This window comes from Gossypium hirsutum, chromosome A10 (assembly GCF_007990345.1).
Source record: "Gossypium hirsutum isolate 1008001.06 chromosome A10, Gossypium_hirsutum_v2.1, whole genome shotgun sequence".
Taxonomy (NCBI): domain Eukaryota; kingdom Viridiplantae; phylum Streptophyta; class Magnoliopsida; order Malvales; family Malvaceae; genus Gossypium; species Gossypium hirsutum.
This window is the reverse complement of record NC_053433.1, coordinates 117303196-117330987: the sequence shown is the minus strand read 5'-3', so window position 1 is coordinate 117330987 and position 27792 is coordinate 117303196. Positions and strand designations below refer to the sequence as shown.

Sequence of the window (27792 nt, the reverse complement as noted above, 5' to 3'; positions counted from 1 at the left end):
TATAGCAAATGTTAGTTTTAGTATGACGTGTATTATATTTAAAACATGTGGATTAAAAATATAAAAAAATGTGGATCACATTTGACATGTATGTATAATTTGATTCATGTATCTCGAAAGATGTTTAAGTAGTGATTTTAGAATTGCACAGGGCTAGTTCGATCGGAAGTATAGATACAGTATAGATCAAATTGCTTGGGAACCAATAAACATCAATAGTTGATTTGGTTTTATGAATTTTTAATTGTTTATTTAATTATTATTGAATTGGAAATTAAATCGATCCAACGGGTTGAACCAAGCATCAATGGTTTTACTCAAGGTTGTTTGAACAAGACGGTTAAATTGAGAATCGATATCTGATTCAACTAGTTCAACCACCTATTTAAATTTTTTTTTATACAATGCTTAGAATTAGCTGTAACTCATCTTCAACGTACTTGAATTCATATCCTCTTATATTTATAACAATGTTAATATCAACCGAGCTTAGAGTTGGGTTTTAATTAAAATAAATTAATTTAAAATGTGACAGAAATATGTAATGAAGAAAAGAACAATCTTGACATCCACGTGTATGAGTCTGATTCATCCACGTGTCTAAATGATAAAATGGGGCCCACAGAATTTTTTTTTTGAAAACCCAACTTAAACCCTTATGTCAGCTCCGTCCACTTTTCAAAGTTGGTAATAGGGAACATCTCTCTCTCTCTCTCTCTCTGTGTTCTTTGCCTTCCAAGTTTCACACCCAAAAGAAAAACCGAACATGCAGAACCTGAAACATGGTGCTTTGTCCATGTCGTTTTCCACTTTTGACCCTCCAAATTCACTTAATTTCCACACTTGCACCTCCTAAATCAACACTTGAGAGAGGGGGAGGGGAATTGCTGTTTTTATTTTTTTTTCAATGGAAGTGAGCTTCGATGTTAAAGCTGTAATGGAGTTTTTAAGGAAAAACGGCTTAAAAGAAGCCGAGAAAGCTCTTCAACAAGATATGATAGAGAAAAACGAAGATGGGGAAAAAATGGGTGCTTTTGATCTCGAGAAGTTCTTGTTCCCGATGCCACCGCCGGTGAGGATTCCGGCGACAACCCGACGATCGGAGGAGGATGAGAAAGAGAAGTCCGGTGATGGGTCGGGTTCCGATGGCGATGAATTCGTTAGCTTGAGGTCTTCTTCTAGTGATGTTTGCTCTTCAGGTAAGGCAAAAAAACATAAAGCTTTTAAATTTTTTTTTATTTTTTAATGATTTAATTAATTTTGGTTTTCTAAAAATTTAATCTTAATTAACATTAAAGTTGAATGATCTTTATAACATATATCGATCTTAAAATCGAAATCGATACGTATTCAGACATAAAAAGGACTAGATTGCTCTTTGATCTAATGTATAGGGACTTATTTGCTCTTTTTTTTTTGAGTGGAGGGGTAAAATGTTATCTGACTCCTACTATAGGGGACTCTATGATACTTTTACCAAAACATTACATGTTGTAGATTTGTTTTAAGGGATTTTGTAACACTGAAATTATTTTTTGTTGTTGTTGTTTTGGTTATATTTTTCAATGTCTAGGTGGCTGCTGGGGATGAATGTTAGTCCAATTGTGTAAAAATTTTCATTTTTTGCAGAATTTGTGAATCCATATGGACTTAATTCTGCATCTCAGGCCAATTCCGATACATCGTCGGATCGATTATCTCAATTCGGGACGGCTCGGGATTATCCCGATTTTGAAATGCAGAACGACTTGTTTTGGCATGAGGAGAAAGATGAAGATGACTTCATGACTCCCTGCTTCGCGGGGTCTGACTTCTACGGCTGTCCGAGTCAAGATAAGTTTGTCACGACTTTGGAAATGGAGAAGCAACTTGATAATACACGGAGTTCGTATGACAAATCCGAAGGATTTGGAACTGAAGATGGCCTTGATTACTTGGACAAGCCGTGCCTTTTTAATATGACCGGTATAGACGGAGAAAATGATATTCAAGTTATGGATTATTATTGTTTCGGTAAATGTAACGGGCTTGAAGGTGACAATGACATTGTACCGGAGTTGAAGGAATGTGCTTACGATGAAAATCCTTTGAACTTTGGATGTATAGGCTCGAAAGGAACCAATTTTGATGATTTTGAGGTAAAGGTTGCTGGTGATGTTATCACGGATTATAATGGAACTTCCGAATGTATATCGAAAACAAACCATTACACGGCCAAAAGGGTTTCGAATGATTGGATTGATGGGTTTATAGGTGATTCCGATTTAGTGAACAAGATTTCCGAGAAAAGTTTATTGCCCGATACAATTGATACTAACGAAGTTGAAGATGGAGAACTCAATGAACCTCAGGTTGCTACAAATGAAGAGGTTGATGCTACAGACGAACTTCTAATGTACTCGAATGAGGATGAATATGAAGTATTCAACTTACGAATCATTCATAGGAAAAACAGGACCGGATTCGAAGAAAACAAGGACCTGCCTATTGTGCTAAATAGTGTCATTGCTGGAAGATATTACGTAACGGAATACCTAGGTTCAGCTGCTTTTAGTAAGGTCGTTCAAGCGCATGATCTTCTTACGGGAATCGACGTTTGTTTGAAGATCATTAAAAATGACAAAGATTTTTTCGACCAAAGTTTGGATGAAATCAAACTTTTAAAGCTTGTTAATAAGCACGACCCCGGAGATGAGTACCACATTTTGCGCCTCTATGACTACTTCTATCATCAGGTACCCCATGTTGTTTCGAGTTTCTCGAGAAACCATTTCGTTAGTGTTTGTTAATACTAACGATCTCTTTATGACTTATGCAAAATCGATCTAGGAGCATCTTTTCATTGTATGTGAACTTCTCCGAGCAAACTTGTACGAATTCCAGAAATTCAATCAAGAATCCGGCGGAGAAGCTTATTTTACGATCAGCAGGTTACAGGTTTGTTCGAACCAGCTAGCCAAGAGTTACTTATAAGTGATAAGGCTTTAGGTATATCTCGAGTAATTTGCTGTTTTTATTCTCTCGGACAGGTCATAACTCGTCAGTGTTTGGAGGCGCTTGATTACTTACATGAGTTGGGAATTATTCACTGTGATCTAAAACCCGAGAATATTCTTATCAAAAGTTATAGAAGATGTGAGATAAAGATTATTGATCTTGGAAGTAGTTGTTTCCTGACCGACAATCTATGTCTATATGTTCAATCTCGCTCGTATAGAGCCCCGGAAGTCATCCTTGGCCTCCCGTATGACCAGAAGATTGACCTCTGGTCTCTCGGATGTATCCTTGCTGAGCTATGTTCTGGGGACGTATGTCTAAGATTTATCATGGATTCGTTTCGATGATGGATTTCAAGTCTAACCCATTACTCATTTTAAGTACATGTTTACTTTTATAGGTCTTGTTTCCAAATGATGCGGTCGTGATGATCCTTGCACGGATGGTCGGAATGCTTGGTCCCATCGATATGGAGATGTTGGAGAATGGGCAAGAGACATACAAGTATTTCACGAAAGAATACGACTTGTACCATATAAACGAGGTCCGTTCATTGTTTTCCTTCCAATGATAGAACTTGTCTTATTGGACTTATACCGTTTTCTTTTTCCGCCTATTCAGGAAACGGACCAACTGGAGTACCTAATTTCCGAGGAGTCTTCGTTGGAGCATCATCTTCAAGTATCCGACGTATTGTTCATCGATTTCATTAGACATTTGCTTGAGATGAATCCTCGAAGGCGGCCAAATGCGAGGGAGGCATTAAAACATCCCTGGCTTTCTCACTCGTACTAAACCGGAACTCGCCGAATGGCTGGAGGAACGACAATTTCGGTGAGTATATTACACATTCATCGATCGATATCTTATAAGCCGAGTATATTTTCAGATTTCAATTTTGGTTTTATGTATAGTGAAAAAAAAAAAAACCAAATCACACTTCATATTTATTCACATTTTTTTTGTACAAAACTGTTCACCAAGTCTTCTTTTTTTTTTTCCCCAATCCTCTCTACTTTGTTTTGAGTGACAACAAAAAAGATACAATAAAATCATTTTGTTCATTGATTGAAACTGTTAAATACCAATGACTGTACGTACGTACGTACGTAATACTTGTGTACACGTTAAAGAGTCAACGATGAACACGATTCCGAAAATTTGAACCCATCAATTTGAACCCAAAAATTAAAATCGACTCAATTTGATCGTAAAAAGTCCATGAATTGATTTGAATGGTAAAAGTATCATGAAGGTTCTTATATTTTGTCTAAAAGTCGGATTGTAATTTCCTCCCTTTAGTCAAAAAATAGGTAAATTAGTTATTGTACATTATATCAAAAAGCAGATTAGTCATTCTATTGAAATTTTCATTTAGTTCTATTGTTAAAAATTGAATTAGGTAACAGAAAAACCAGACAATGACTTATGGTGTGTTATGTGTGTTTCATGTTGACATACAAGTGTCAATTTTTAACAGAAAAGACTAGTTTGTTCTTTGATCTAATGCACAGGAATTAATCTACCCATGTTTTGAGTAGAAGAGGTAAAATGTAATCTAAACTTTAGTATAAGGGTCTCTATAGTACTTTTACCGGTTTGAATCCAACTTATCCAAACTTGAAAGAATTAAGGCGAAAGGAAACAATAATAACCGGTAATTACTTGACTTAAACGGCAAAAGCTTCAAACTGAAGTGACTTGAACTCAAAATTAACTCAAATTAAAAATATTTAAGTATAAATTGATTCGAACTAAATTACTCTTAACTCAATCCACGAAAGTCTCTTTCAATCTTCGATTCCTTTGTAGACAATAAGGTTGAAAGAGTCATAGTTTTGTCAGCCCAAAACCATGTGAATCTTATTAGGAGAATAAATAAGCAAAGAGAGAAACAAGGAAAGTACATTTCTCTAATTTATTGTATATATATTTAAAAAAAGCTTGGTATTATTAAAAAGGTTAAATGATTAAAAAGCTCTCAAAAAATCAATAATTAATCGATTGAGTCCTAATTAAAAACCATACCCAATTGAGGTTTTAATTACAAAGTAATAATCAATTAAGTATTCAGAATTATCTTTCCTATTAAAGCCCTTAATGTATGATAAGTGATGACATGACATATGACAGTTACAACAGAACATAATAATGTATGATAAGTGATGACATGACATATGACAGTTACAACAGAACATAATAATCGATATAAACACTTAATGGCATGGCATATTATAAATTCTTTTTACAATTTTTTTTAATTTCGTATTTAGAATAAATTTAGATGTCAAATCCGATAAATTTTGATACTAAAAAAAACACTTAATTCGATTGTGTTTAGTTTAAGCGAAGTGGCATATAAGTTTACAAGAACTAGATATGCTTAAAGCAGTTCTTGTGTAGGGACAATAATAATAGCTGTCAATTAATATTAAATTTAGGAATTAAAAAAAATCATAAATAAATGGTTGAATTTTGACCAACCAAAAATAAAAAAAAAAAGAAGTCCCTAAAAAGAAAGGAAGAAAAAGTCATTGTCAATTAAGAGATAAGTCCATGGACCTTGTTCAAGAAAAATAAATGTCTAAATTTGAATCTTAGTCCCTGTATTTTTAAACCTTTGAATTTAGTCCCTCTTATTTTAAATTAGACTTATGAAATTAAAAGTAAATGGACTAAATTTTAAAAGTTTGAATAGTATAGGGATTGAGACTAGGATTAAACCGAAAACCCATAAATTTAATTATTTTTATTTTTATTTTTATTTTTATGAACAATTATTTCCATTAAAAGCAAGCTGAAGTCCAAAATGAGATGCTGACAAAATCATCATTATCTAAGCATTTATATGCAAAGAATATTACAATTTTTTTAAAAAAAAATTATAAATTCTTAATGTCTGGTTATATAATAAATAATTTTTTTTATTCTCTTTCTAGATGAAGCTTATTTTAGTCAATTTGGTTTTAGGATATTTTAAAATATATTTATTTATATTACAAAAATTTCAAGATATGGAATTTGGCTTTAATTAAAATTGATGTTGCTCAATTAATTATAGCAATTATAATTTTGTAAAAAAATTGATTTATAAGTGGTTAAAGGTTGGATTATTGCCTAGATATGGAGCAGCTTAAAACTTGTGGTCAGTATCTATTCTCTTAACGGAGAAATTATTTTATGAATCCTTCTCATTATATCATCCATGGCCCCTTTCCAATTATTTAATGACATTCCAACAAATTTTTCCATGTCGTTGACACATAACTTTTGTATTTTTTTTTACTTTGAACCTTGAATTCCAAACCCAAAATCTTTAACCTTGAATCTCAAACTCTAAATCTTGAATCCTAACTCTAAAATCAAAATCAAACCCTAACTCAAATAATTTAAGGTTCGAATTTAAGATTTAGTATTCAGTGTCAGAGCTCAAGATTCAGGGTCTGAATTTTGAAGTTCAATATTTTGGGTTTAGGATTCAAGTTTAGGGTTTAGTTTTGATTTCAATGTTAGGGTTCAAGATTTTGTGCTTGAGGTTTGAAGTTTAATATTTTGGGGTCGAGATGAGATTTAGGGTTCAAGATAAAAAATATATAAATTACGTGTCATTGACATAGAAAAAATTGCTGAAATGTCATTAAATAATTAGAAAGAGACCATAGATAATGTGGTGAGAATAGTTCGTAAAATAATTTCTCACCTTAATAGGCCCATAAAATGTGGAAGATAAGTTTTTTGGGCTCGTTCTAGTAGAAAAATCGAAAAATAAAAAAATTATTATATTAATTTTGAAAAAAATAATATTTTTTTATTAAAATTTAGAGGGATGAAAATGAGATTGGACAATCTATTTATTTTATATAAAAATTAATATTAATAAGATTGTAGAGTAAAATCTATTTCCATGTAAAATGTGCAATCATATCAATGTAGCTTTAACACAATAGATTCGTTGCTGACATAAAATAATGAGCGGAGAGTGTGTGTCTTAAAGAACCGAGCATTGTCTCTTCTCATTGGCTGCTTTGATCCACTGAAAATGTCCTATTTTTTTTTATTTCACTTTCTCCACAGCGCGTGGAATTTATTTCCTTTTCTATTTCCTTTTCAAAATTAAATTTATATAATAGGAACCATAATATTATGGTTTAATATCATATTTGGTATCTGAACTTGATATTTTTTTTAAATTTGGTACTTAAATCTTTTTTGTTCAATTTGATGCCTAAACTCGACACTTTTTTCTTGATTTGGTATCTAAACTTGACACTTTGCTGTTGGTATTTAAACTTTTTGGGGGTCCAATTTGGTACATGAACTTGACTATTTTTCTTAATTTGATACATAATCTTATTTTTGTTCGATTTGGTACTTGTCAAACGTTTTACAAATTACTCTAATATACTAACGATTTTTTTATGAAGCAGCAAAAATAATTAAGGTATGATCGACATATTGCTGTTTGATTATTTCTTCAATCACATTAGTTTCTAACAATACAAATAGATGAATTTTTTTAACAAAAAGAACCAATTTGTTATTTGTCTAACTTATAGGGACTAATCTGACCATTGTTGGAGTAGAAGGGACAAAAATACAATTTAACTCCTACTACCGAGGGCTTTATGATACTTTTACCTTTCAACAGTCTATTTAAAATTATTTTTACCCTAGAACTATCCATAATTTCTCTCATTCCTTAAAAAAAAGATAAAATGTGTTTGAGCATGCTTAAATCGACGTTCTTCTGCATTAAAATGTGTTTGAGCATGCTTAAAAAATTCTCACCATTGCTTACATCAACAACAAACAGTGTTATCAATTTGGACCGTAATGATATTATAAGGACCAAATTATGCCAAATTAAAGAAAAGGGATTAAATCACAAACTTCAACAAAATAGAAGGAAATGTTATAATTAAACCCCAAATGATTAACCCCAAATAATACGCTGAAAAGGTAAAAATAACTACTCACTCGCTTGACAGAGCGCGTGGGTAAACATCACTTTCTCGAATCACCATTCACCACCATGACCACATCCTCTGATAAAAGGAAAAAAGAAAGCCTCTTTAAACCAAATGTGAAGAAAAGACTCTTTATTTTTTAAAGGGCTAACCGTATTTAACGAACCGGTCCGGTTCCGGTTAACTGTGCAGGATAAGCGCTCCCTTCCTCTTCCTCGCCGGTTATCTGTTTTGTTTTTTTTTGTGTATCGTGAATCGTTCGATATTTGCGAATGGCTGAGTTGACTCGGGCCGAGGTGTATACGCCTCGGTCGCTGCAAGTATGGAGGGCGCTTTTGAATTGGCTTGCTTTTTTCTTTCAGATCTTCGCTCAGATCATCAGAGCCGTAGGTCAATATCCTTTGCTTTCTTCTTCGTCGACGACGGAGACGAAGACGACGACTTCGTCTTCTACGCACCGTTTTAAGCCCTTGCCGGTCGTTGACTCGGTCGAGATCGAGTGTCCCTCTACAGTCGAGATCGCTGCCGTTTTGGACTCACCCGTTCCCGTTGACGAAGACCGAATCGAAAAACTCACCGTAAGAAATTGTTTTCATTTTTAGTCAGATTTATTTTCTTTAAATTACGCAATAAAAATGCAATTTCATAGAAATGGTGTTAGAATTTCAATTACCGCTTTAAAAAAATTCATTTCTTTATTGTTAGAAAAAAATTAGCATTTGTTAAACTTAATTTGCTTTGAAAATTAAGTTGTTTGAAGAAGTAGATAAGCATTTCACAAAGAAATTAAAATTATGAACTTAGAGTTTTAGCCTTTATTCAATTTAACCTTGAAAAAAGAAATACTAAAATGATTTATTACTTGGGAGATTTTGATATGCAAAACATCACACAAGCGAGGAATTCTTTTCTCTAGTCGTTGCGTTGAAGAGCGATTAGAGCGGCGCTCTCTCGGGGTAAAACCATGGCTATTGAAGAGCTTTACTTGTGTGATGTTTCGTATTTCAATAGATGTAAAAGGAGGACCTCTCGATTCTTGAGGTTTTGTGCAACGATGTATCACCGATGTTCTACGTCTAATCATTGCTCCTGCAGGTAGTTCTCGACTTGGATGAAACTCTAGTATGTGCGTATGAGACATCTAGTCTTCCACCGGCCCTTCGCAGTCAAGCAACGGATGCTGGATTGAAGTGGTTTGAACTTGAATGTGTATCTTCAGACAAGGTTTCATATGAATAATCAATTCTCTACTCTAAATGCCTTGCTATTTACACGATAGCTTTTGTCATTTGTGTGCTTTGATCCTTGAAGGAATTCGAAGGGAAACCTAAGATCAGTTACGTTACAGTGTTCGAGCGCCCGGGATTGCAAGAATTCTTGAATCAACTAAGTGAATTTGCTCAACTTGTTCTATTCACTGCTGGCCTTGAAGGTTTGCGCACTATTAAACATTGTTTTTTTTTCATTCATTTTCATCCTTTTATTTGTTTCCCCAATCCTCCACAGGCTATGCTAGACCGCTTGTTGACAGAATTGATGCGGAAAATCGATTTAGTCATCGACTTTATAGGCCTTCTACAATTTGTACGTAAGTACCACGTCCTTCATATGCTCTTTCTATGATCTTCCGGCCTTCATTCTCTCGGTTTTGTAGATGGGGAATTATACTGCTAATGGTTCTTTGCATTTCATTGCCTATGTATGCTAATGATACTTTTTGGGGATACTTCTGCCCCAGAAATCCATGAGGGCGAAAATCTAGATGTGTTAAAGCTGTTTCTTGAGTTACATTTATAAATAATCATTTACGAAAAATGAGCATCAGTTCAACTTCGAATTTTCGAGTTTCAAGTAGGATTTCATCAGGTATTAGGCCATCTTAAGGTAATGTTTGTATGCAAGGAATGCATTGATAAGGTTTTGTATTAAGATTTTGGAATCAGAAACATGAAGGAACTAGTTTTAGTACCCGAAAACTCCGTATTTGTGTGAAGCTTTTGATGTTTTAGAAGCAAACTTGTGCTTTGTGTCAGAAATTATACTACTAATGGTTCTTTACATTTCATTCCCTATGTTATACTAAATGGACCTTGATCATGATACTTTCCGGGGATTCTTCTGCCGTGGAAATCCATGTGGGCAAAAATCTACACGTGTTGAAGCTGGTTCTTGAGTTACATTTATAAATTCTCGTTTACGTAAAATGAGCATCAGTTCAACTTCGAATTTTCGAGTTTTGTGTAGGATTTCATCGGGTTTTAGGCTGTCTTAAGGTCACATTTGTATGTAAGGAATGCATTGATAAGGTTTTGTATTAAAATTTTGGTACCTTAAACATGAAGGAACTAGTTTTAGTACCCGAACATTCTGTATTGGTGCGAGGTTTTTGATGTTCTAGAAGCGAATTTGTGCTTTCCTTTGTATCAGATGCATAATCAATCGACTTCTTCGTGATTTTCTTCTGATATTTTACAGTGAGTTTCGGGAACATGTGAAAGACCTCTCCTGCTTATCGAAAAATTTATGCCGAACCGTTATCGTAGACAACAATCCCTTTAGTTTCTTGTTGCAACCACTAAACGGGATCCCATGCATTCCATTTTCTGCAGGGCAACCACATGATACACAGGTACCACGATTCCCGTCGTCTTAAAACTCGTTTTCTTCATTCAATATCGATTAGTTATAGTATGTCTGATTACTTACACAATGTTTACATCTGTTTTTATGTCGAAAAGCTTCTGGATGTCCTCCTTCCACTTCTCAAGCACCTTTCTCTACAGAAAGACGTGAGACCTTTTCTTTATGATCGGTTCCACATGCCCGAATGGTTTCAAAAGCAAGGGATCCCTTCTTCTAGTTGGTCAGCGTAGGAAGAAAGAGATTCGTTACATGTACTTTCCGTTTGATCTCCGTCCAAAGGTATCATAAATTTTACAGAGAGCATCTGAATTCCGTCGATAAACGCCAACGATGTTTTGCAAATGGATTAATGCAATGCTATCTCTTATTCTATTAGGTAAATCATTTATGTATTTAGATCCACATAAAAAAAAAATTGTTCATTCTTAGTGTATCTTTGTTTATAGGCTTGCAATCTTGTTTGAATGTTTTATGTTTCTTTCAGAATTTTGTAAATTTTCTCCTCAAATCAATTATTATTTTTAGCTTTAACATTGGTATCCGTGTTGGACAAAGCAGACTGATTTTTTATTTCGGGTTTTAGTTATTTCAATTTTGGGTTATTTCAAATTTGAATTGCTTGAGTTCAAATGAACTAATTCAATTTTTTAAATTGGTTCGTTTTGAGTTCAAGCACAAATCCTTCTAATAAAGGTATAGGGCAAGAACCCTAAATTTTGGGTTAAAATTGAATTAATCAACCAAATGAATCTAATTCGAGATTTTTTGAAAGTTTGATTATCGGTTAATTCAGTTTGAAATTGTGTAATTAACCGAACTTAATAATTAATAATACAAATTATAAATAGTTTTAATTCATTTAATTCGGTTAAATGAACATTATCAATTTATATTTTATATGTTTTATACTTGTTTTAACCAAAAAAACAAAACATAAACATATAAATTTTACTTAATTCGATTAATCAACTGAATTAATTAAAATATTTCAGTTCGTTTAATTTTTTTTGAAAAAATTTCAATTCGGCTATAATGTTTTTATTTATAAACCTTTATCTATCATTTCATGCCAAAATGTAAAATTATGAAAAATCCAACCACAAAATTTACCTAAAATTCCCAAAATGTCCTCCAAAAATCCCAACATGTAAATTTTAAACTCCAAAATTATTCCAAATTTCAAGCTTTGGTTACAGTAAACCAGCTGATCTAAGAGCAACTACAAAGTCTTCCTCATTTCTCCAGTCAGGAACCTGCATCCATAATAACATGAAAATGAAAAAGCATAAAAGGAAAAACAAAATTTAGATAATGCACACATCATAGACATGAGAGGGCTTACCTCTGCTATTTCCGTGCCGAAATGTTTTTCGATTTTGGTCATTATCTTTTCGTCTGCATCGCCGCATAGCAAGTTGAACACAGCTCCTGCAAATCCATGTACATGATGTTTTAACATAAGGACGAGACGCAAAAGGGTTCAATCATTTCGACAACTTACCCTTGCGGCCAAATCGTCCTGCTCTGCCAATTCTATGCATGTAAACCTCACAATCAGGTTCCGTAGGATGGTTATGCTTCACAGGAAGGTCATAGTTGATCACCAAATTGACCTGCAGATATATACAGTATTAAGATGTTGGCAACTCGAAAAAGATTGATCAAAAGGGAAACGATACCTGATCTTGATCAAAACCCCGAGCAAGAAGATCGGTTGAAATAAGGACCTGAGTCAACCCATCTTTAAACTCTTTCACTAACTTGTCTCGGTCTTCTTGCTTGAGAGCACCTTGAATTGTGGTAACATCGTAACCAATTTCAACAAGGGTCCTGTGCAACGTTATTGCACTATTCCTGGTGCGTACAAATATTATCGTCTGTCCTACGCGCTCTCCGAATTCCAAAATTCGGTCCTTGATCACCATAACCTTAGCAAGTTCATCAGGACAATTCACTTTGTACTGTTTCACCGACTGTAATGATAGTTCTTCCTTCTTCACAAATAACTGGTTGTGATTTCCTTTAACTATCTTTGCAGCAAATTCTTTAACAGTCTCATTGAATGTGGCAGAAAAGAAGAGAACCTAAAGATTAATTCAAAACCAGACATTCAATCCATCACTAAGCATGCAAAATCACTTATTACAGACAAAACATCATTAGCATCAAAATATTAACAATCTTAACATATGCATCCTAGACCAAATAAATAACATTTAGAATATATGTTTGAAGTAAAAACCTGACACTGAGGATTGACACATCGAATCTTGCTCATTATGTCCACAGAATCACCTTTAAATCCATCCTGTAGCAAACAAATGTCCATGATGATCAACAGTAAGTTCATATGATTGAATAACATGATTAAAGCAATGTCCATTCTTCCAAAATCAATCATAAGGCGGGCATTTTGATTAATGCAATAAACAAACATAGGTAAAAGCAATATGTAGGCCCTATACTAAGAGTCGGATTGCATTTTGCAATCTCTACTAAAAAATGGGCATATTAATCTAACTGGTCATTTAGTTTAAAATTTCATCCATTTTTGCTGTTGAAAACTGATCATTTTACTTCAACATGAGGTAAATGTGGACGCCATGTTACATACGCCAGTTTTTAATAGTACAAATAGATGTAATTTTTTTAAAAAAAGGACCAATTTACTCTAATTTGTCTATTTTTTAGTAGAAGAATCAAAATACAATTTAACTCCTAACATATGAACCTCCATGATACTTCTACCAACAAACATACTTACAAGGGAGGAAAAATCAATACTACCATACAAAATCAAGTCATACATAAACCAAGTAAAGCTTTAAAAAAGCAGCATTAATTGAAAAAACAAAGAGAACTCTAAATTACAAATTCCAAGCAAAAATAAATCATTAAACCATAGATTAATATCGTGACTAAGTTTGGCCTGACTTAAATTTAACCTGACTTGATTTATAAACACACCTTTAGATTTAAAATGAGTTTGGGTTAACCTTCTACAAATATAAACAGACTTAGAAAAAATTTTAAATCCATATTTTAGATAAACTTAAATTTAAACAAGTATAAAATATGTTAGTATTTATGTTTAAATCCGACCTACAAACACTTTTAATCATAGATAAACCAAGCGAAGCTCTAAACAAAAGCATTAATACAGAAAACAAGAGAACTCTAAATTACAAATTCCAAGCAAAAAATAAACTAGTAAAGCATAGGTTACCTCTGCAAGCATGTGATCAGCCTCATCCAACACAAGAATCTTGAGATAACTCAAACTCAATTTATTAGCACGTATCCGATGAATAATAGTGCCCGGGGTGCCGATAACTATTTGAGATGTAACAGGCGGCCTAATAGATTGTTCCTTGACCTTATGAAATTCATTTCCAAATCCCGCTCGAATAGCACATTCTGAAGTTATCCCACTATATTTCCCCATCTTCCTAAGCACTTCCAGATTCTACACAAAATAAACCCAAAGCTCGAATTTCATTAAAAAAAAAGTCAATGATCATAATTAAAAACCAGATTTCATTAAAAATCGAAAATTTAAATTCATTCATAAAAACTAGACTCAAATAACTAAAATAACTCAAAGTTCGATAATCATAACTAAAAATCGAATTTCATTTATTCAAATTCATAAAAATTAAACTTTGAAGAAACAAAATAACCCAAAATCAATAATCATAACTAAAAGTCAAATTTCATTAAAACACCAAAACTACACCGAAATAATTAAAATAACTCAAAAATTGATAATCACAACTAAAAGTTGAATTTATTAAAACATCGAAAATTCAAATTCATTAAAATTAAACCAAAATAATCCGAAATCAATGATCACAACAAAAAGTTTGAAATTCATAAAAATTAAACTTAAATAACCAAAATAACCACCCAATATCAATCATCATAAATAAAAGTCAAATTTCATTAAAACATGGAAAATTCAAATTCATAAAAGCTAAAATAATAGAAACTAAACCTTAATAATCAAAATAACCAAACATAACCCGAAGTAAATGATCATAACTGAAAATTCAAATCCATAGAAACTAAAAATCAATGATCATAACTAAAAATCCAATTTGAAAATTCAAATCGGTAGAAACTAAACCTGAATGGCCAATTCTCTGGTAGGACAAATACAGAATGCTTGAGGAGCTTTTAATTTCGGATCGATACGAGATAACATTCCGAGAGTAAAGCAAGCAGTTTTTCCAGAACCATTATGAGCTTGAGCAATTAAATCCAAATAAGGAGGATTCAAAATCATTGGCAAACTAATTGCCTGAATTTTACTAGGCTTTTCATATTTCATCTCAACGTATAACCCCTTCAATAATTCTGGTAACAAATTCAATTCCTCAAACGTAAATGCCGATACGTACGGCGTATCCCCTGACGTAATCTGAAAAACAAAATTACGACTCAAAATCTTAAATCTCTCAATCAAACTACACAAAAAACTAAAAATTTCTAGATTCAAGAATGTATACGGTTTTAATGTTGGAGCTTTCAGGATCATGAAAGAACTTATTATTGCTCTCGTTGATCGTTAGGTTTCCGATTTCGATTTCGGATGCGATTGCATCGTGTTTTAAATTGGCCAAATGTGTCGTCGTGTCGGCGGCGGAAATGGTGGGGGCGGCGGAATCTGCGGCGGTGGCAGCCATGAAGGTCTCTAAATTAAGGGAACGAATGGCGGGAAGGTAGGTTTTGTTTCTTTTTACGGTTAGTTTCGATGGAATGTAGAAACTATATATAGGGTAACTTTAGCTTAATAGTTAAGCAGTAATTTTATGGGTCAAAATTTTAATTATAAAAAAATTAAATATTAATTTTTTAAAAATATTATATATCTAATATTTATTGTTTAGTGGTAATTTTAGCTTAATACTCTCCATTCGTTTTGAATTAAATAAAATAATTAAAAATATATTTTATTTAAATTTAATTATTAAAAAGTATGTAAATATATTTTTTAAAAATTATATATATTTTTAGGATAAATACAAATAACTTTATCAGTTTTACGATATAAGGGAAATTTTATTCAAATATATTCGAAAGAATTCTATTGTTATTTCAATCATTTGTTGATATATTTCTAATATTTTATGATATATCAACAATTTTAGTGAATTTTTTAATTATATTTTTGTAAGCGATAAATCCAAAAGTGTTAATTATAATTTATATTTATTTGATATTTAATTTTTTTATTTAATTGATTCCTAAATTAAAAAATTGTAAGTCAACTTAATATTTACGCTGATGTGTCAACCAACATTATTTTCTTTATAAATATTAGATATTTTTACTGTTGATCGTCGCCGTCTACCCCTTACTGTCAACAAGCCTATGCTCTCTCCCTCTTTTGTCGTCATCTGGGCAGCTGGCAAGCCTATTTTTGGCCGCCGTTCAAAGCTCCTCTCTTTTTTTACTTCTTTTCCTCTTTTGTCATTTGTGTGCTTTGATCCTTGAAGGAATTCGAAGGCAAACCTAAGATCAGCTACGTTACAGTGTTCGAGCGCCCGGGATTGCAAGAATTCTTGAATCAACTAAGTGAATTTGCTGAACTTGTTCTATTCACTGCTGGCCTTGAAGGTTTGCGCACTATTAAACATTGTTTTGTTTTCATTCATTTTCATCCTTTTTATTTGTTTCTCCAATCCTCCACAGGCTATGCTAGACCGCTTGTTGACAGAATTGATGCGGAAAATCGGTTTAGTCATCGACTTTATAGGCCTTCTACAATTTGTACGTAAGTACCACGTCCTTCATATGCTCTTTCTATGATTTTCCGGCCTTCATTCTCTCGGTTTTGTAGATGGGAAATTATACTGCTAATGGTTCTTTGCATTTCATTGCCTATGTTATGCTAATGATACTTTTTGGGGATATTTCTGCCCCAGAAATCCATGAGGGCGAAAATCTAGATGTGTTAAAGCTGTTTCTTGAGTTACATGTATAAATTATCATTTACGTAAAACGAGCATCAGTTCAACTTCGAATTTTCGAGTTTCAAGTAGGATTTCATCTATTAGGCCATCTTAAGGTAATGTTTGTATGCAAGGAATGCATTGGTAAGGTTTTGTATTAAGATTTTGGAATCAGAAACATGAAGGAACTAGTTTTAGTACCCGAAAACTCCGTATTTGTGTGAGGCTTTTGATGTTTTAGAAGCAAACTTGTGCTTTGTGTCAGAAATTATACTACTAATGGTTCTTTACATTTCATTCCCTATGTTATACTAAATGGACCTTGATCATGATACTTTCCGGAGATTCTTCTGCCGCGGAAATCCATGAGGGCAAAAATCTACACGTGTTGAAGCTGTTTCTTGAGTTACATGTATAAATTCTCGTTTACGTAAAATGAGCATCAGTTCAACTTCGAATTTTCGAGTTTTATGTAGGATTTCATTGGGTTTTAGGCTGTCTTAAGGTCACATTTGTATGTAAGGAATGCATTGATAAGGTTTTGTATTAAAATTTTGGTACCTTAAACATGAAGGAACTAATTTTAGTACCCAACACTCCGTATTTGTGCGAGGTTTTTGATGTTTTAGAAGCGAATTTGTGCTTTCCTTTGTATCAGATGCATAATCAATCGACTTCTTCGTGATTTTCTTCTGATATTTTACAGTGAGTTTCGGGAACATGTGAAAGACCTCTCCTGCTTATCGAAAAATTTATGCCGAACCGTTATCGTAGACAACAATCCCTTTAGTTTCTTGTTGCAGCCACTAAACGGGATCCCATGCATTCCATTTTCTGCGGGGCAACCACATGATACACAGGTACCACGATTTCCGTTGTCTTAAAACTCGTTACCTTCATTCAATATCGATTAGTTATACTATGTCTGATTACTTACACATTGTTTACAACCGTTTTTATGTCGAAAAGCTTCTGGATGTCCTCCTTCCACTTCTCAAGCACCTTTCTCTACAGAAAGACGTGAGACCTTTTCTTTATGATCGGTTCCACATGCCTGAATGGTTTCAAGTTTGAAGAATTAAAATATAATTTGATCAAATTGAGAAAACATAGGCATGGATAATTATTGAGCATGAGAATGAGTTGAAATATGTTTTAGTTTGAAGAATATCACTTTTTGGACTAAATTAAAAAGATGAGAAAGTACATGAATTAAATTGTACTTGAACTCAAGCCACACCTAGGGCAGCGAACAACCTGATTATCAAGCCAACACACAAGTTTTGAAAATTTTTTTATTTTGATATTATATAATTGGGATTTCATTTTAGCTATTAAATGCGTATTAATTTGGAGGTTGAATGCGGACCACACATTTTGCTTAGTTTAACTTCGACTTTTATGTTTAGATTTGGTTATATCAAAACTCCCTCCTCACCCCATCAGCATCCTAGTTGCCAACCCTTCCATCTTCTTCAAGGGAGAATTTTCCTTTTCTTTTTCTTACCATTTTTCTTGAAATCAAGTCCTCCCAATTTTGATTTTTTACCAAAATTAAGTAGAAAGTCATTTTTTTAAGCTCATTTCCACCATTATTTTCTTCATCTAAGCTTAATGCTTCATGGGTTGATGAGAGAAAGTTGAATTTAAGGAGAGAAAAGTCCAAATAAAGTAAGAAATTGTACTTCCATCATTCCTACCTTGCTATTTGAAATTTTTGTTATGAGAAAGCTTTATAAGCTTGAGTTTTTATATTTTTAATTTGTGGGAAATGTGGAAATGATGGAAAGTGAGCTTCCAAGCTTGGGAGGAGAAGATTTAAGTGTTAAAAAACTTAGTTTTGAGTTCTAGTTCATCCAAGAGGTAAGTATCTTTGAATTTGCTAACTTTCCTTTTATAGAATGAATATGAAAATTGATCATCAACGTATTAAATGGCTCAAATAAATACGTGTATAGGAATGATTGAAGACAAAAGCCAAGATGGTGCTTTTATTTGCAGTGGCTACTCTCTTCAAGCTGGAGCAAAGCACAAGAAAGCACCAATGGTATTACAATGTCACAGCTGAAGCAACGACAATGCAAGGAACAATATGTTTTATTGAAGGATTGCCAAGCTTTGTAATGTGATTCACCGTTGCAGTCGGCTATAGGTTGGCCACGGAGAGCCAGTATCCGGCAGTGTTTGACAACAATTTGGCGGAGTGTGGGAAGTGGATGGGGAATGGGAGGAGAGCAAATGCTCATGTTTTCCATGGGTTCGGTGCTTCCATGGCTGAACCTTGGTTGGCTGCTCATGCAGATCCCTCCAGGAATGGTTTTAGTTCTTCATTTTTCAATCAATTAGAGCCCTTCAATTCATTAGCAACTTATCAGACTAATAATTTATTTGGTTGTTCATTCTTCTTTCTTTGAATTTCCTATTGGACTGAAAAGCTTATAATCAAGAAGAGCAAGTGATTCACCCAAACACACCCCTGGGGATAAAGCAATAACCTGGGTTATTTTTATTTTAAAAGAGTGAAACAGTTCTACAAGGTGGTCTCGAGTTCACTTCATTGTCCTGGTTGTTAACTTCACAGTCCTTCGTTTACCGTCGGGACGAGTATTAGCGGAGTTCGTTTCCTCGATGCAAGGCCGAAAATTTCATCAACATCAACATCATCAGTATGAATTCCGTAAGGCAATTCCCAGTCAAAGTGAAACAAGAGGCGAGCAAGTGCGATCTCGACGGTGGCGAGACCGAAACCATAACCAGGGCAACCTCTTCTCCCACCACCAAATGGTAAAAACCGAAAATCTTGATCTTTAAGATCAATGTTTGAATCTTGGAATCTATTGGGATTAAATTGAAGGGGATTATCCCACGAATTGGGATCTCTTCCTATAGCATAAGTGTTGATAAGGAGGCGAGTTTTGGGTGGTATTTTGTAGCCATCAATAATGCATTCATCCATGGATTCTCTTGGAACCAATAAGGGCACCGTTGGATGTAGTCTCATAGCCTCTTTGATAATGGATTTGGTGAAGTGAAGGTGTTGAAGATGGGTTTCGTCGATGACTTTACCGGTTCGACGTGCGACGGCTCGAACCTCTTCTTGTGCTTGCTTCATTATTTCAGGGTGTTTGACTAACTCTGTCATTGTCCATTCTAAGGTTGCTGCTGATGTATCTGTTCCTGCAACAAACATGTCCTAAACATCCAAAAAAAAATCATTTCACTTTTAAATTAATGAATACATCACAACTTAAAAATAAATAAATAAAGTTAAGACCAACATGTTTCAACTGGTTTGATTAGGAATTGATCTTGTTTAAATCCAAGAAATAATTTTAAAACTATTAAATTAAGAATAGATATGAATTAATTGAATTGTCGGTTAAATTATATATTTTTTAAATTAATATATTTTTTAAATTAAGAAAAAAAATTTAAGTTCCAATATAAAAATAATTATCAAATTTAGCCCAAAAAATAATTAACCCAAATTTTTGTTACTTGAACATGTTAAGATTAAAGATTTACCAGAACAAGAGCCTTGAGATTATCATCAGTAATGGGTACTTCCAAGTTATCTTGCTTTTGTACTCTCAATAGAACATCCACAAAATCCTCTTTAATCCCAGTTTCACCCCTTTGTAAATGCTCCTTTATTACCTCATCACAAACTCGTCTTAACTCGTTCAAATTCTTCATCAACCTTCGTTTATACCCACTCACTGAGTGAACCCATTCCCACTCGGGGAAAAAATCCCCTACGCTCATCCCTGCGAACAGTTCCTGTGTCTCCCTCAACACTGCTGCCAAATGATTTGACGATCCTACACTTTCCGTGAACCGCCTCCCAAACGCCACCCTACATAAGATATCATTCGCTAACGACAAGAAAAGCTCACTTACGTTGACTTCTGAACCGGGGTGAGCTGACAACGTTGTTAGTAACCGACTCACTTCTTCATCTCGGATGAGTTGAAACGAGTTGACTCGCTTGGAGCTTAGTAGCTCGGTGACACAGATTTTTCTAGCTTGACGCCAGTAAGGTCCGTAAGGAGAGAATGTAACGTCGGAGCAGTTGAAAGACAAGTACTGAGCTGAAACGAGTTGAGGACGATTTGAGAAGACATGGTCATGAGTTTTGAGGATGAGTCCAGCGAGTCGAGGTGAAGAGACGATGACGGTGGGAACTTGACCGAGCTGAAGGTAGATTACTGGACCAAGTTTTTGAGCGAGTTTAGTGAAGGTATGATGTGGCATGTCGGTAAGGAGATGAAGGTGACCGATTATCGGAAGACTTGGTGGTGAAGGCGGGGTTAATGACTGTGACTTTAGCCATCTTCGTAGGAAAGTGATGAAGTAAAGGATACTGAGTAGAAGTAAGATGGAAATAAAAATGGTTTGAGGGGTAAAATGGTCCATATATTTTTGAAAATGTAGTCGGATGTAGAGAAGACTGAATAAAGTTTAAAGGTCATTTTATCAGCAAATGGCTTATATAGAAGGTTGGACCATTTCTTTTATGACTAAAATAACCTTGTTTGTCGTTTGTATGAAAGTTAGAAATAAAGGGTATAGTGGAGAAATCATGTCGATGAACACAGACAAATTACCACTAATTGCGATAGTAAGAAGACGGAACGTTGGACAAAATAACAATAATTGCAATACAAAAACGTGAACAACGTTTGAGTGTTTTTATACGTAAAGTAGCAAAAATGGTGGCTTGTTATTAACATATAGCATGGACCTAGCTTTGTTGTTGTATAACCCAAAATCTACTTCCACTACCACAAAAATAAAGGCATCTATGAATCTTAAGTTACCTTCATTGTTACCATTTTTATAACACCCCTAACCCCGTCTTCTCACCGGAATAGAATTACGGAGTATTACCGGACATTACAGTACATTTACACATAATTCAAGAATAAATGCAATACTATACATCTAAATATAGCTTTAATGGGCCCACAGTATTTAATAAGAACATCTTAAATAAACCAGGGCCCGATCGGAAGCTTAGAAAATTTTTCGTGAAATTTTAAAATTTCTTCCTTTGAATAGTACCACACGCCCGTGTGGCTGGTGTGACATGCCCGTGTCATCAACCCGTGGGGCTCTCTGACTTATACCTTTAAATCAATTAATTTCACATGGCCAAGACACACGCCCGTGTGCTCAGCCCGTGTGGCAACCTGTTTGTAGCATTTTAGGTGCAGGGGACACATAGCCTAACAACATGCCCGTGTGCAAGCCGTGTGTCTCACACGGTCTGATCACACGCTCGTGTGACAAGCCGTTTGGACTCAAAATGAACTTTATAATTCAAATTTACCAACCCTGCAAACTTTAAATAATAAGCAATCTAATATTCAAACTTTCAAATAATCCCTAAACACATATAGTAACAGTAGTCGACACATATAGTGTCTCATCGACACACAGTCGGAATATCCCTGAACATTTCCAATCCTATGGCATGCCAATTATATCCGACTAGCCCGACACTGTTAATAAGGTATTCAAATCATTTCGTTTTGATACAGAAACAGTAACAATTTCCATCACATCATTTATCGTACTTACTAACCAATTAAAATAGCAATTGCATTTATTAAATTATTAAGCATAGTTTATAGAAATACAAACCAAAATTCTCGAGTTTACTCGATATCCTCGTTCACTTTCTCCTTTCCCTTTTTCGATGACTTTTCCATTGCTACGTTGGCTACGTAAAAGTTAACATTTAAAATTATCAATATATGTTATTTAACAACACACTCTTTTATTTTTATGTAGTTTTTACATAAATTCCAATTTAGTCCTTCCACCATAATCATTCTTTTTCTTCAAAATAAATCCTATATCTTCATTCAATTTTCACTTTAGACTATTCAACTCTTAAATTTTACAGCATAAAACATTAATTATAGAATTCTCTCAATTCAATCCTACTATTTCAAAATTTATATCTCTCATTACAATTTAATCCTTCTTCCACTTCTAACTTGAATTTCTATCATTTTATCTCATAATTTACTCAATAATTCAGCTTAATCAACATCTAAAATTCACTAACTTCCTAATTTTCAACATAATTCATGTAAAGCTTTGTCCTAAGATTCCAAAAACACTTAAATTGCAAGAAAAGAGGTTAAATTGACTTACCAATCAAGCTTGAAACTCTAAAACCCTAAATTTTCCTTTTCTTTTTCTTTCCCTTTTTCCTTCTTTCTTCCCCTGCTATTCGTGACTTTCTTTTTTTTTCTTTATGTTTTATTTCTTTTATTTTCTTTATTCATTCTTTATTTAGTAAATATAATAATTATATAATATAATATAATTTACTTTATATTATTATTTACTTATATAATAAGTAAATAATATATATACATACATTTGTACCAATTAAAATAATACATATGTATTTATTCTTACCACACACTTGTCACTTAAGGTTTATTTCTAACTTAGTCCCTTGACTTTTCTATAATTTATAATTAAACTTTTACACTTTATTCAATTTAGCCCTTTCACTAAATTAACCTTAATTAAGCTAGATTTACTTAATTAGAATCCAATTAACCTCTCACTTAACTTCGTAAATATTTCTAATAAATATTTACGAATCTAATTTTCAGAATCGAAAACCCAAAAATTCACCTTTCCGATGACCTTAAAATTTGGATCGTTACAATTTTATACTCGGAGTAAAATACAGTTCAAATAAAAAATTGGGTCGATGTTGTAAATATAAGTTAGCATTGTCTTTTTTGAACACCTCATACGTCTTTCAAAATTTTATCACCTAAAAGTGTGCCTCTCTGTGCATGAACCTAGGTCTTTCTTACATGGGATTTCTCATGCAACATAAATATCATTTGATTTTAGATTCGAATATGAAGAGGCTTACCTTAACATGACAACTTCGAGGATCTATGAAGTGCCTAAAGAGGGCATTAGTCATTTATGCTTGCAACATTAGTATGACGTTATTAAGAAAAATTAGAATATTGTGACAAAGAAAGTCTTATCATTCTCTTTTTTCTCGACACTTGAAATGAGGTAATGACCATGTCTTCATTCCCTAGCTTGATATAGAGGTGTAAATAAAATATTAGAGTTTGCAAGTTATTCGAGTTTAACTTAAAAAGAACTCAAATTTGATTTAGTAATTATCGATATGAGCCTGATCTTTAATAGCTAGAGCTACCAACCAAGTAGAATTCAATCACTATAATACCCGATTCGAATGGGCATGAGCTTAATCAAATTAAAGTACAAATGATAAGCACTTATATTTCATATATTTTAGGCCCTCTATACTTAGTATTTTGTTTGGTTCTTAAGTGAAATGTTGCATATTAGCTTACTTTGCATGATTTATGTCTCGTTTACATTTATTTGAGTTTATATTTAGTTATGCTTGATTTTAATATTTGATGATTAATTAAATTTTTTGTGAATTGAATTAGGTTTATGGGAACTTAAGGTTCGAGCTTAGAGACCATTATAAACTAAAACGAGGAGTTAAAATGAGCAGAACAGAGCATGCCTAAGCTAAGCACCCTTGCCCTAGGCCAAGTGCCCCTGCCCCGAGCCAACGCCCTAGCATGCAGTTGGGTGAATATCCTTTGTTGGTGCCCTTGCCTTGTCCCGATGCCTTCACTCCCGGCCCATATGCCCTAACTCGTCTAGTTGCCCCCAATGCCCCGGCCCGTGCACCCTTACGCCGAGCTTCCAATGCCCTAGTGCCAACCTTGTTACTTTGATGTGTCTCGTTCGAGTTTTGATTGAGCTTCAAGGGTACTTTGGTCAATTAGGAGTGTTACAACCTCAAGTAAGCTCTCGTAACCTAGTTTAGGTTAACTAAACAATATAAATATGATATTTTGAGAGGGAGTTAGAACTTTTGGCTATTCTCTACCATCATAGCTATTTTATTGTCTATTGCGTTTTCGATTTTATGGTTTTCTAAACTCTATTTTTCTAGTCAAAGGATTATTGAAGTTCAATTCTATAAATTCGTGAGACTTAATTTGTTCAATTCTATAAATTCGTGAGACTTAATTTGTGCTTATTCCTTTTTTATTTTTTAGAATTTGCACATCTTCTACTTGAAGTAAAATTGTTTGAATATTTGTCCGTTTGATAACTTAGAATGATTGCCTTATCAATTAAAATAATTAAATCTGTAATTATTTAATTTATTCTAATACTTGTGACGAACTGTATAATTGTGCCAAGTTATTTATTTGTAAGGTAAGTAATTTCAAACGAGTTGCCTCTTCATTCCTAAACATTTAAAGAGAGATTGGTTGTCCGGTGTTGAGTCAACAATTAGAACTAATTTATTAAAGGCATTAAATCTATTCTTCCGTCACCTTTGACTAGAACTTTTCCTCTTTAATTTTTCTAAACTTTTAATTACCGTTTTCTTCACTAAAATTTTAATTTTAATTTAGTTTTTTATTTACTAAACCCCCTTCATATTTATTTAAGAAATAAATTTATTATCGATTTTTATGGTTAGGACATTACTTGTTGTGCTATCTACTAATTTTATACTTTCGAGTAAATTTTATTTTTGTAAGTTCCAACAATCTAACAACAAACGAGCTCGACCTTACATACTAACAAGCTTGAATTTGAATAAAAGAATTGAAAAACAAACATAATTGACCTTAAGCTTGAACTTGAACTTATCGCTACTCAAATTTAACTCGTTTTAGTTAAACTTCGTAATTTTATATCAGAAAAACACTTACGAGGAATAACAACAAAGATTTATATATTCTCAAACAAACTTTAATACAATGCTTTTTTCTCGGACCCCAACCTTAGTTAGATTTTCTCATAATGTGTAAACCGATATAGTCCGACAATATTCAACAATCTGGCACAAAAAAATGGACAACCTCAGCATTGGTCACATGAAAGAGAGATGGGTTTTTGCTTTAGTTCCACAATCATGTTCCAAAAATTGTATAAAATTAGGTAGCACCCGACAGAATGTTAGAAACTTTAAGCAATGAAATTGAAGCTTAGTTACAGCTTTCCATGTCTCAAAAAGCTTATATGCAAGTACCCAAAAGCAGCCTAAAAGCTTCTAAACATACATATATGCAGTGACAAGGAACATCACAAGTTCTCTCTTACACCTTTTCCTTCGTAGACAAGTAGATCTGACAATATCCAACACTAATCCGGTAGAAGATCCAGGTATTAAATTTTGGGCTTTATAAAAATTTTAAATTTTTTTAGGGATTTAATTAAAAATTTAGAAACTTTATGAAAATTTTCAACATTTTTGAGGGGCCAAAGTTCCTTTCTAGCTCCTATGGCTGGTGTAACTTGCACTAAGCCTTTATAGATATGGAGAAAACAATTAAGATATATATGAAAAAATAAGTGTTAGATTTGTTAATTTTGACCTGAAATTGAAAATATGATCTAGTCAATTTGAATTTAAACTCTATTTTATTTAATTTAATCACGAAAAATTAACAGTTTGAATTTGTTCAATTCGAATCTAAAATGATTCGAAGACCCAAACTTGAAGAGATCAAAATCAACAGTTTGAATTTTGTTTTTCAAATAGTTCTTATAAAAATTATTATTTTTAAACAATTTCATTATGGATTTTGGTCATATTTGCTCTTTTTGACACAATGTTTACCCATAGCCCCTCCCCAACATATAAACAGGAAGATAATGTGCTTCAGCGCACTCAAACACACATACTCCTATATTAATCAATCACAAAATCAAATTTTAATAGATAAATAACCTCATATTTATGGATTTGTTTAATTTTTTGTGACATATAAGATCATTACATTTGATTGTATTTGATGGTAAAGTATGCAACATGGTGCACTTATATAAATTATAATATACATTGTATAAACATTTTTTAGTGTTAAAATAACACATTTTAAAAATATATATATATAAATTTATTACCTAAAACAAGTGTTTTTATACACTTTATGAAGCAGCTATGATTGCCCTTGACAGGTTTAGGGACCCATAATTAATTATTTCTTTAAACTTAGTGTTGCCTTCCTCTTAAACTCTCAATAGCACACATTTATATGATATTAAAATAATTATATCATATAAAAAATATAAATATGATATGCCTGTATGAATGGATGGAAATTAACATGATGTCAAATCATAATTATTCTTTGATTTAATATTAATTGTAATAATGTTAGCTCGAATTTGATGTAAAGCGTATTTAAAACGTGGATCAATTTTAAAATATAGTTTTATATATTGTTAAATTTTATTGAACTGTCTATTTTATTGAGCTGGTATTTAACACGAATGAAGTTAAAATTATCTGAATATGAATCTGTAAATTTGTTTAAAAATTTGAATTTGTTTTTTATTCACAAATTATTTGTGTGTTATCATTCAAATTCAAATCCAATTTAAATACTATTATTCATTGGATACCCGAATCCGCAAATAGTTTAATTTCAAAATTTTCAATCATTTTTTAAAATTAAAATCTGAAAAATTTCGAATTCTAAAATTCTTTTTATATGTATATAATCAAAATAATAGTCGTTTTGTAACCAATGGATTCAAATTTATAATGTTGGTTTAAATAATGAATACCTGAAATATCTATCCACATCTGTTTTAAATCTACGGCAGGTAGTAATTTGATTCATTTACTAATATCTAAATTCACAATCTAAATTGTCATTCCTAATATAAAACTGATATTTCAAAAATTTAATTAAGATCTTTTAAAATTTACGAACTAATTTAAAATTTAGATAATAGTTTAGGGACATCAAGTACAATTAACACTACAATATGTGAATACTTATCAAAACAGAAACATCCATACACCTGTTTTGTATTTATATATTCCAAAAAGAAGGCTTTAAAAAATTCAAACAAAATTCATCAACTCGATTGAGGATTCGATCCTCGTCCTGGGTATAGAGTAATTTTAAAATTCGTGATCAATATGAGCTTATAGATTATAGAGGATTAGGTATTGAGCTCGCTCTAATGGATACTTTGGGAAATTAAAAAAAAAAGTTCATCAACTTGGATTGTTATTTTGGATATGAAGCAGTTTTTAAAAATTGTGGTCAGCACCTATTTTTTTAATAGGTCAATCGAACGCAAAAAAGAAATAATCACTAAACTCAATCCAGTAAATATTTTGAAAAAGAAATTATGTCATCCTTCCACGTGGAAAAGTA

The 27792-nt window shown here is 32.9% G+C and overlaps 5 protein-coding genes across 5 annotated transcripts; 3 read left to right on the top strand and 2 right to left on the bottom strand.

Annotated features, from left to right (window-relative positions):
* Nucleotides 1-669: 669 nt before the first annotated feature.
* LOC121207882 (probable serine/threonine-protein kinase dyrk2) lies at nucleotides 670-4079 on the top strand. The gene is made up of 6 exons (XM_041078387.1): nucleotides 670-1199; nucleotides 1630-2735; nucleotides 2830-2937; nucleotides 3030-3308; nucleotides 3398-3541; nucleotides 3619-4079. The coding sequence occupies exons 1-6, from the start codon at nucleotides 908-910 to the stop codon at nucleotides 3790-3792; spliced, it is 2103 nt and encodes a 700-aa protein (XP_040934321.1). The 5' UTR covers nucleotides 670-907; the 3' UTR covers nucleotides 3793-4079.
* A 3909-nt stretch (nucleotides 4080-7988) lies between these two features.
* Nucleotides 7989-11138, top strand: LOC107931845 (carboxy-terminal domain RNA polymerase II polypeptide A small phosphatase 2). Its single transcript, XM_016863802.2, has 6 exons — nucleotides 7989-8542; nucleotides 9060-9188; nucleotides 9276-9396; nucleotides 9471-9552; nucleotides 10440-10593; nucleotides 10703-11138. Exons 1-6 carry the CDS (start codon nucleotides 8237-8239, stop codon nucleotides 10835-10837), a joined length of 927 nt encoding a protein of 308 aa, XP_016719291.2. The 5' UTR covers nucleotides 7989-8236; the 3' UTR covers nucleotides 10838-11138.
* A 561-nt stretch (nucleotides 11139-11699) lies between these two features.
* On the bottom strand, nucleotides 11700-15349 carry LOC107931802 (DEAD-box ATP-dependent RNA helicase 38). Its single transcript, XM_016863740.2, has 8 exons — nucleotides 15116-15349; nucleotides 14734-15027; nucleotides 13834-14073; nucleotides 12850-12915; nucleotides 12287-12691; nucleotides 12109-12220; nucleotides 11950-12035; nucleotides 11700-11860 (listed from the first exon to the last, which is right to left on the bottom strand). Exons 1-8 carry the CDS (start codon nucleotides 15290-15292, stop codon nucleotides 11798-11800), a joined length of 1443 nt encoding a protein of 480 aa, XP_016719229.2. The 5' UTR covers nucleotides 15293-15349; the 3' UTR covers nucleotides 11700-11797.
* A 747-nt stretch (nucleotides 15350-16096) lies between these two features.
* On the top strand, nucleotides 16097-18685 carry LOC121208152 (probable phosphatase PSR2; the record flags this gene model as incomplete). The annotated part of the gene is made up of 4 exons (XM_041078647.1): nucleotides 16097-16226; nucleotides 16302-16383; nucleotides 17268-17421; nucleotides 17531-18685. Coding segments are annotated over 4 exons (471 nt in total), but the record flags the coding sequence as incomplete, so codon positions are not given.
* A 359-nt stretch (nucleotides 18686-19044) lies between these two features.
* LOC107931844 (tryptamine 5-hydroxylase) lies at nucleotides 19045-21031 on the bottom strand. Its single transcript, XM_016863801.2, has 2 exons — nucleotides 20087-21031; nucleotides 19045-19754 (listed from the first exon to the last, which is right to left on the bottom strand). The coding sequence occupies exons 1-2, from the start codon at nucleotides 20975-20977 to the stop codon at nucleotides 19137-19139; spliced, it is 1509 nt and encodes a 502-aa protein (XP_016719290.2). The 5' UTR covers nucleotides 20978-21031; the 3' UTR covers nucleotides 19045-19136.
* Between the last annotated feature and the right edge of the window lie 6761 nt (nucleotides 21032-27792).